Raw genomic sequence first — 10,104 nt, forward strand, 5'->3', positions numbered from 1 at the left:
TCATAAGATATGTTGACTTAACATATTAGTAGTAGAAGAGAATATAGTAGATGACATGTGCTTGTAGTATAGTTTCTTGGATGATGTTGACTACCTTGCATTTAAACATATCCATTGCATTCATCTCCTTAGATGCACCGTTTGCATAATCACTTACGCGCATTGCATCATACAGGATCGCAAACCGAGAACCCAGTCATCATACCCGAGGAGCCCGAGGAGCAGCTCGAGGTGCAGCAGCAGGAAGTGCCAGAAGCCGACGAGGAGGACGTTGAAGAACTTCCAGAGTGCCCCGATCACCGTCCGAGCTCTTTCGAGAGAGGCAAGCCCCGGAGCATTTTTCTCCCAGTTTGCGATTATTTAATTAAATGCTTTACTTTAATTGATGCATTACGTTCAGGAGTTGTTTGCAACCGTTACTGCATTATACCTTGTCTACCTTTGTTATACTATATCCTTGTTACCCTGGTATCCGCAGTCAAGTCAATGCTTAGCTGGCTTAGACCGATAGAAGTCAGGTGATTTCCTGTCACCTGCGAGCTATAGGTGGTTACCTAGATCTGCTTGGATGACTATGAAGTCATGGTATAACTAAGTGTTAAATAAAGTTGAGACCGGACGGAGACTTGCAGAGTTTTGGACTATAGTGTTTTCCGTCTGTGTCGATTAAGGACCGACCGTTGTTGGGCCTCAAGTCATGTTGAACGCATGCCTTACATTTAGCTGGCCGGATAAAGTACCTTCCGACCGTGAAGCTGGGAGATTTTTTGGGCCGAGTAGATTGCCCGCAACGCACTGTGCCGGAGCAGGTGTGGTAGGACACGGGGGCGGGATGATAAGACCAAAGTGCAGTCGGTCGGCCCCCGGGTACATGTGGTTCCTGGCAAACTCGAGATTCCTGGAAAGTTGACTCGGTGATCAATATCTCACTTTAGCGGGTGAGTGAGGTTTGTGTAAGGAATAAATCACCAGCTGGTTAGGAATCGATTCGAATCGCCATCGCTCCTGGATAGTGAGCACTTGACTTGAGTTACTTCATCGTAGTAAATGTTTATGGAACACTTAGACAGTTATAATGAATATGACAGTATGGAAGTTATTTAATGATCGTTGGTTATCATTATCTGCTTAATCACATGTTCACTCTAGTATAGGTGCAAATCTAGTCGACAGGTTAATAATAATTAACTTGGCAAAAATGCTTTTCTAAAGGTTCTTGAAATGCTAAAAATGCTTCTTTTTGCAAATAAGTCAGCTACCCTACTATAAATCCCTTCATAATCCTTGGTGTCATTTATTTTTGGTTATGTCGGGTAAGTCTAGCTGAGTACCTTCTCGTACTCAAGGTTTTATTCCCACTTGTTGCAGGTGGGCAGATGTATTACGGCTACTGTATCAACTGCCTTTATCCTGCGATGGGTGATGCTTAGGACCATGGGCATGGTCATTCCTTACGTCTCACCTGATGCTTTTGTTGGAGATGATCATTCACTGGCACTATATTTAAACTCCGTGTGAGTGTGTGTGTGGTTTGAACAAATGACTTCCGCTACTTTTATTCGAACTGGTTTGTAATAACTATGTTTAAACTCTGATGTATCTGTGATGCGAACTTTTATGTAAGTTGTGATGGTGACCGCTAAACTTATTACGATCATGGCTGGGACACGAGTTGGTTTGAAATCCTTCGTGATTTCACGGACTACCGGGTTATACGGGCTTAAGTTTGTTCAATCGTCTGCTCTGGTGGATAATTTTCTTACTTAATTTCGTATAATTGGTCGGTTCTGTCACAGGCACAAAGCTGGCGAAAGAAATAGCTCAACTCCGCCAGCACTAGCCAGACATGCTCAGGGACATAGCCTCGAACCATCGTCGGAAGAAGCCGCTCAATCCATATGCGGTAGTCATGACTCTTCATCCCTAAGACTCGCATAGTAGATAAGTTCACTCCCCTCCTCAGATTAGCTGCATACCCATCAGGGAACATTAACGTCTGCATCCATTCTTGTACTTCCCACCTTTGGGTCTTCCTCAAGACAAAATTGGCCTTAGGCCTTCTCCATGTCTTGTCGCGACTAGGAGGCTTCATATGTTGGCTTGGTCTATCGCATAACATTGCCAGATCCACTCTAGCCTTAACGTTGTCCTTTGACTTGTCAGGAATGTCCATGATTGTTGCCCAAAGTGCCTCAATGACATTCTTTTTAGTGCGCATTACATCAATGTTGTGTGGAAGAAGGTCATCAAAATAGGGGAGCCGAGTCAAGCCTGACTTATGAGTCCACATATGTTGCTCTCCGTATCCCACAAAACCACCTTCTGGATTGACCACAAGACCATCTATCTATTCACGAACCACGACACTAGTCATTATCGGTGGTGTAGGGTCTGTCACTATGACACCTTTCGTAAAGTTCTTGATGTCTCGTCTAAATGCATGGTCAAGAGGGAGGAATTGCCGATGTTTGTCGAACGATGAATACTTACCACCCTTCTGCAACCAAATGAACCTTAGACCTTCCTTGTATACTGGACATGGAAACTTCCCGTGAACACATCAGGCGCAAAATATCCCATACGCCAGGAAGTTATGCAGGGAGTAGTGGTACCAAACATGCATTTTAAAGTTTTTCTTTATAGCTCGGTCGTATGTCCATACCCCTTCCTCCTAAGCATGGACCAATTCATCAATCACAGGCTCCATGAACACACCCATATTATTCCGCGGGTGTCCAGGAATTATCAACGACAAGAATACGTTCTGTTGTTGAAAGCATACGCTGGGGGAGATTGAGGGGGATAACGAACACGGGCCAACATGTGTATGGGGCAGCCATCATTCTATAAGGATTGAACCCATCTATTGCTAGTGCAACACATACATTACGAGCCTCTTTAGCTTTCTCATGATGAATGCCATCAAAGTGGGTCCATGCTTCACCATTGGATTCATGTACCATCCTGTCAGGATTGTATCATTTGCCATTTTTGTGCCATGTCATCTATTTCGTGGATTCCTCGGTCATGTATAGATGTTGGATCCTTGGTATGAACAGAAGGTGTCATAGGATTGTCACAGGAATGTCAAGCTGCCTCTTCTGGCCATCACCAGAATCTACCTCCAGGAACCTAGAGGATTTATACTTTGGACAGTACTTTGCTTCCACGTATTCTTTCCTAAATAGGACGCACCCCTTCGGGCAAGCATGTATCTACTCATACGGCATCTTAAGTGCACGAAGGAGTTTCTGTGACTCATGCATGCTCTTTGGTAGAAGGTGACCCTCCGGAAGCAGGCTGCCAATAACTGTCAACATACCATCGAAGGCGTCTCGACTCAGACTATACTGGGACTTTAACGCCATTATGCATCCAATGGCATCCAGTTGAGAAACCTTTGTCTGGCCGTAAAGGTGATTCTGTGCCAAAGCAAACATGTTGTAAAACGCATTTGTGGTTGCCTCTGGCTTGTCCTCCGTATGTCCTTCAGCGAACTGTGCCTCGTGATAGTCATTTAACATGTCTGCTACCCCGGCATCAGCATCATAATCCTCGACGCGTGGTCTCACCACCTCCTCTCTCATACGATCGGCTTCACCATGGTAGACCCACCGGGTATAGTATACCGTAAATCCATTCTTCCAAAGATGTTCCTCCATGACCTTCTTCGTTTGTCTTTTCCTGTTTGCACATTCGCTGCAGGGACAGTAAATTTTACTCGATTCTTTAGCAGCCATGCCAAATTCCCATTCCAAGAAAGCATCGGTCTTGTCGATCCATTCATTGGTGACCTGACCCTGACTTGCGTGGCCCGTGTACATCCACTCACGGTCCTCCATCCTCTAACATATATAGCGACGAGTAATACAAACATCAATTGCATCTACACAATGTTCCTACTATCTAATAGGTGAGGATAGGTCCTAATCCCATGCGAGGATGCATATGTGGGGTTAGTTTCCATGCTCTACTTCTATCCGAGACATAATTTTAGCAGCACCTCCCCGCTGTTCTCCAAATACATGTCTTGCCAGGGAGAGTGTGTATCCGGAGAACAATAGGGAGATGATGCCAAAACTCTATCTTGGATCGGAGCAGACCATGGAAACTAACCCCACCTACATATCCGCGAGCTATCCAAAAAACGTGGATAATTCAAAACAAATACAGTTTTAGATATGGAAATATCTGCATATTTTGCAACTGTATCTCTTTCGAACGGGAGACGCCTAACTGGGTTACGTGATCTACGACCATGATACGGAAAGAGGGGTTATACCTAGGGTGACGGTGGAGTTAGGCTAGCAGGTCGGTGCAATAGCGAGGCAACGCGGTGCAGGCAGACCCGTAGTGGCGAGGAAGGCGATCGGGATCACCGAGGTACTCCGGCTCCGCTCCGACGGGCTCTTCTCTACAAAAAAACATAAAACTATCAATACAAGATTTCGGCAGCACCTCCCCTGCACGGCGAGGTTTCCAAAACCTGCAAGAAAACTAACGGCACGATGGCCGACATGCACATATATATGAACGACACGATGGCCGACATGCACAAGATTATATCCAACCACATATATATAACAATGTCACAACCACTCCTACGACTACCACCACTGCTACTCTACCACTACTACTACGGCAACTACTAGTAATACTACGACGATGACGATGGTAGGGCATACCTAGTGGGCGTCGTAGGACGGCGGTGGTGAAGGGGCCAGGGCATCGGTGGACAAGGCGACGGCTGGGGAAGCACCGGGGACAGCGCGGGCGTGGGCGAGGGCGGCGGCGGGGCTGGCGCCTCCTTCTTCTTCCTCCTTCCTCCTCCTTCTCTTCCTCCTCTCCTCCTCTCCTCCTCCTCTCTTTCTCCTCCTCCTCCGACGGCGCAGCACGGGCGCGGGCCGGGGCGGCGGCGGTTTCGTGAAGAGGCCGATTTCAGTTTGCAAGCATCGTACGTGACAACTTGCGCGAAACCTCCTAAATTTTTTATCACAGCCTCCACATATGATATCTTGACATCTTGACAAGTTTCATGATTTTTGGACTTCGTTTGCTTTTTATAGAATTTAAAAACAACTCGACCGCAAGTTCGTGGTCATGTTTCGTGAACAAAATGTTCGAAATTGGTGGTCTGTTCCTGGATATGGCCTCACATTATACTAAATAACATGAATATCATTTTTCCATTTATTTTTTTCATTATTCGAATGACTAGCAGTTATAATTTGAATTATCTAAGAAAATTTAATTAACTGAAATAAATTAAAGAAATATAGAAAAAGTCTGAGAAATATGCCACATTGGAACATGGAGTACCAGGTATTGTCTGAGGACTGCAGAAAAAGTTTGAAGGTCAAAAGTAAAAAAAAAAAATAGTTTGCCGAGTGTTAAAAAATGACACTCGGCAAAAGAGCCTCTTTGCCGAGTGTCAGGAGAAGACACTCGGCAAAGGATTAACGGCGACGGCCCTTTGCCGAATGTTATTATTTGACACTTGGCAAACCTGGTCTTTGCCGTGTGTTCCCAGGCGCGTCTCGGTAACGGCCTCTCGTTTGACGGGGAGTCGGTGAACCAGCAAGAAATCTCGGCGGCCGTCTTCTACCCGCTGGTCTACGCGGGTGCCAGCTCGACAGCCGACGCCCAGTTCTGCGGCAACGGCTCGCTGGACGGCTTCGACGTCAAGGGCAAGATCGTGCTCTGTGACCGTGGCAACGGCGTCGCGAGGCTTGCCAAAGGTGCCGAGGTGAAACGAGCCGGAGGCATCGGCATGATCTTGGCCAACGAGTTCCCCGACGGTTACAGCACACTCGCCGACGCCCACGTCCTCCCGGCTTCGCATGTCAGCTACGCCGCCGGAGTCGCCATCAGGAAGTACATCAACTCCACGGCGAATCCGACGGCGCAGATCTTCTTTCAGGGCACGGTTCTCGGCACATCGCCGGCACCGGCCATCACTTCCTTCTCCTCGCGCGGGCCGAGCCAGCGCAATCCCGGCATCTTGAAACCGGACATCACGGGCCCGGGGCCCCGGCGTGAGCGTACTCGCGGCGTGGCCGTTCCAGGTCGACCCTGCATCCTCGTCGGCGAATCCCGGACCGACCATCAACTTCGAATCCGGCACGTCCATGTCGGCACTGCACCTTGCCGGCGTCGCGGCACTGATCAAGAGCAAGCACCCGTCCTGGTCACCGGCGGCGATCAAGTCAGCTATTGTGACAACAGCTGACCCGATCGACCGCTCCGGAAACCCGATAGTGAACGAGCAACATCTGCCGGCCGACTTCTTCGCGACGGGCGTTGGCCACGTCAATCCAGTCAAGGCCGTTGACCCCGGCCTGGTCTACGACATCGCCCCCGACGACTACGTGCGCTTTCTCTGCAGCGTCTACGCGAGCCGGGACGTGTCCGTCATCGCGCAGCGCGTCGTGGACTGCTCGGCCATCAGGGTGATCCCAGACCACGCGCTGAACTACCCCTCCATCTCGGTCGTGTTCCCACAGGCGTCGAACTCTACGGCCAGTCCGGTGGCGGTGGTGCACCGGACGGTGAGGAACGTCGGTGAGGCGCCGGCTGTGTACTACCCCTATGTGGACCTGCCGTCGGGCATGGTGCACGTCGAGCCGAGGTCGCTGCAGTTCACGGGGACGAACCAGGAGCAGAGCTTCACAGTGTCCGTGCTGCGAGGGCAGAGTGGTAACGCGAAGGTGGTTGTCCGACAAGCACACCGTGAGAAGCCCCATCTCCATCACATTTGAATGATCAGCAGAGTCGCAATTGGGTTCGATGTTCTTGGATGCTCTCCTGCCACTTCCACCTAATAGAAAGGTTGTTCGTTCTTCGTGCAGATTTTATATCATTTCGTTTCTTTTTCAGTCAGCTCGTAAACGTATGTCCTTTTGTTTTTTCTCTAATAGTATGTCCTTTTGTCAATTTAAATTATACTAATATAATGGTGGTCCCGCACTGTGAGAGCTATCTTTGATGTTTTAGATTGGCTACATAAACATGTATTTGTTCGAATGTTCTGACGAGAGCCATATTTATCTATCCAACTATCCAAGCCATGCTCCTACACGAGTAGCAATTTTAAGATACAGATTTTCAAAAGGCTATTCTAAGATACAGATCACCAGTTCCTAATTAGGATACCTACTAATTTTAGATTAATATCGAGTGTACATTCGTTAGTTAGCAGATGTGGAGACCATTCGCCCTTAACAATGAAGAGCCTGTGTGACGTAGGCATTGGTGCAGGAGGTGATGTAGGTGAGATCCGTAGTGGTACGGTCGTCGCCAGCATCGGCAACGTCCTCTAGGCGGCGGTGGCAGTAGCGGTAGGTGTCGGAGTAGCAGAAGGAATCAGTGGATGACGGCGGCCTTCCTGTTACTCAGGTGTTCGGATAGATTGAATTATGTTGGTGCTGCTAAACCCTCACGTTGGAATTGGCTACCGAGAGGGGCTTAGGGAGCCTCTTTTTATAAGTGTTGATGTCCACACCTTCCGTGGATATCGACAAAATCAGCTCACAGGAGCTTCAGCAACACACGCCCCCAGCCTCACCGTCACTGGACACACCATGAATCGGCAACCCGACCCTCCCATCGTTGCGTCGCGGGAGCCACCGTGGCTCAGCAGTCGGCACCATGTCAGGTCATCAACCTTCTTCTCCCCTGGCAGCCAACAATGCATCTCCTGCGAAGCTGAATGCAAGGGTGACTCATGGAGACTCCCTTGTGCATAGCATCTTCAAGAAGGACATGCTCCTCTCCACTGGTAATTTAGAAATTTTTATGTTGCAATATAAGATTTTCAATGTCAATTGGTCATTTATGATGTTACAATTTTGACTTTTTCTATTTATACTATGATGTATGACATTTGCTATTTCATGATGTTGCGGCTGTGATATTGTGATGCTGCAACAATTGATTTTTAGATGTTACATCATCTTTATGCGTGCAACATTTGTTTCATTGTGAGATGTTACAAGAGTTCTTTCTGTTTGTTGCGCGAGGAGTTTTTCTACTGTTGCAGGAAACTAACTAGCATGTTGGAGTATTGCATCTCAAATGTTGCAAAATCTTATATTGTCGCAGTGGAGGTTTCAATTTATTGCACACGAACATAATTCATGGTGTAGTAAATATTTTGTTTTGCTTTAGTTCTAATCAATGACTTTATGGTCACAAGCTCGATCTCCATTTCTCCCCTAAATTTTTCTGCTGGGAGGCTCATCCTACGCGGCTACACCGGTGGCCGTGTTGGTATTTCTTAACGCATACAAAAATAATCCACAAGCGCACGGAATTACCGTTGTAACATTTCATCCGGAAGTATTCAGGGTATCATATTTTCCACAGGGAACGGAGGTACTCTTCTAGCTAGTTCGTCCTAGGACAACACAAGGGTAGAGTTGGTAAAGGTTGAGATGGATGCATATGGTTATAGGGTCTATGGATAGATAAACTCTACTTCTACTTGCTCACTTGGTGCCGGCTTACACCTTGTCTGCCAAGCGATTCCGGCCTTCGCTCTACGTCGACCCCGGACGTGGGGGAGTACGAAGGATGGACAGGGCTATCACCACCTGCTGCCGTGGGGAACTATAAGGGACCGTGACGCCTAAGAGGGAGGGGTGAATTAGGCAACTTAAAAATATACTCTAAAATAAGGCCTCTAATTTCACCTAGTCAAAACCTATGCAGGAAAGTAATATATCTAAATGTGCAACTACGATTTTGCTAGGTGTATTGCTATCTCTACTGTAAAAGAGTGATGCAACCTAGGTTCCAATCCAATCAACTAGCTTATCAACTAAGCTAGGGAAGTAAAGCACACAACCAAGGTAGCAATGTAAATGCAAAAGATAAAGATGAGGTAGAGGTGCAAACTCCCGTCAACAACTCCAGTATTTTTACCAAGGCATCGAGAAGCGCTCAAGCTTTCCCCTAGCCCTCGTTGCAGCCCCTCGCAAGAAATCCTTTGTAAGGGCCAAGCTCCTGGTCGGGTAACTTCGTCGATAGCCCCGGGCCTTCCCCACGCGCAAGTGGGTCTTCGGTGTGCCTTCCGGCAAGCGTCTCCCGGACCGCTCCCCACCGTCTTCACTATCAAGCATCTGGCCAAACTACTGTGGGCCTTGTTCCCTTCGGTACACGGTGGCGACCACACCACAAACGCGGTTGGTGTGATCTCACAATACTACAAGCCCCTCCGATGTACAACAATGGTGCGTGCAAGCACCGAGTGATAAGAGGTGTGCAAACCTCACTAAACACTAGGCCTAAACCTAGAGCAAGCGCATAAGCGGTGGTCTAATCAACCTAAGCACTTCGCAAAGCACCTACGCTAATCACCTAATGAATCACTAAGCACTATGCAAGTGGAGATCACTAAAATGATGTATCAGCACCCTTGCTATGTTTCCTCAGCTCTCTCACCACCTCAAATGGCCGGTTGGGGGGTCTATTTATAAGTCCCATGGAGAAAGTAGTCGTTGGGGACGAAACCCAGCTTTCTACCATTGACCGAATGCACAGGTCATCCTAATCGGACACGTTCGGTCGTCCTGACCGTTAAAGCCGACCGTTGGCGCTCACTGTTGATCGGACTCTCTGGTGAGTCCGGTCGCTTACCATCTAACACATCAGATCGACGTTTCGCCATTCAGGAACCTCTATGGACTCGATCGGACAACATTGCCTGGCGTGTCTAGTCGTCCACAACTACTGTGTCCAGTCCTCACTGAGTTGTTGCCACGAAGATGAACAGTGAAGTACGTGTGTCCGGTCACTGCCTCACTCAGAGTCCGATCACTACTGCTGATGTCTGCTGTTGCCGAGCAACTAAGTGGACGCGTTCGGTCCTCATAGGGCCGCATCCTGTCACCTTTATCGAGCTCGTTTCTTCGTGATCTTGCGTCCGGTTTGGTTTCCATCTTCGTGCTTGGTTTTTGCTTGATATCTTGGGGCTTCTCTTGTGCTTCTAGGGTCTTGCTTATGTTGTTGTCTTCGTCTAAGTCACGTCTTGCACCCTATTAAACTACAAAACAATTACTTGTAAATTTATTGGTCCAATTTGGTTGTGTTGGTCATCAAACACCA

The 10,104-nt window shown here is 47.9% G+C and overlaps 1 protein-coding gene and 1 pseudogene across 1 annotated transcript; one reads left to right on the forward strand and one right to left on the reverse strand.

Moving 5' to 3' along the window:
- Positions 1–3,251: 3,251 nt before the first annotated feature.
- LOC136490811 (uncharacterized) lies at positions 3,252–3,842 on the reverse strand (the record flags this gene model as incomplete). The annotated part of the gene is made up of 1 exon (XM_066487001.1): positions 3,252–3,842. A coding segment is annotated over exon 1 (591 nt), but the record flags the coding sequence as incomplete, so codon positions are not given.
- Positions 3,843–5,310: 1,468 nt separating this feature from the next.
- Positions 5,311–6,762, forward strand: LOC136491772 (subtilisin-like protease 4; annotated as a pseudogene).
- Positions 6,763–10,104: the final 3,342 nt, after the last annotated feature.

Source organism: Miscanthus floridulus, chromosome 11, assembly GCF_019320115.1.
Source record: "Miscanthus floridulus cultivar M001 chromosome 11, ASM1932011v1, whole genome shotgun sequence".
NCBI classification, from domain to species: Eukaryota; Viridiplantae; Streptophyta; class Magnoliopsida; order Poales; family Poaceae; genus Miscanthus; species Miscanthus floridulus.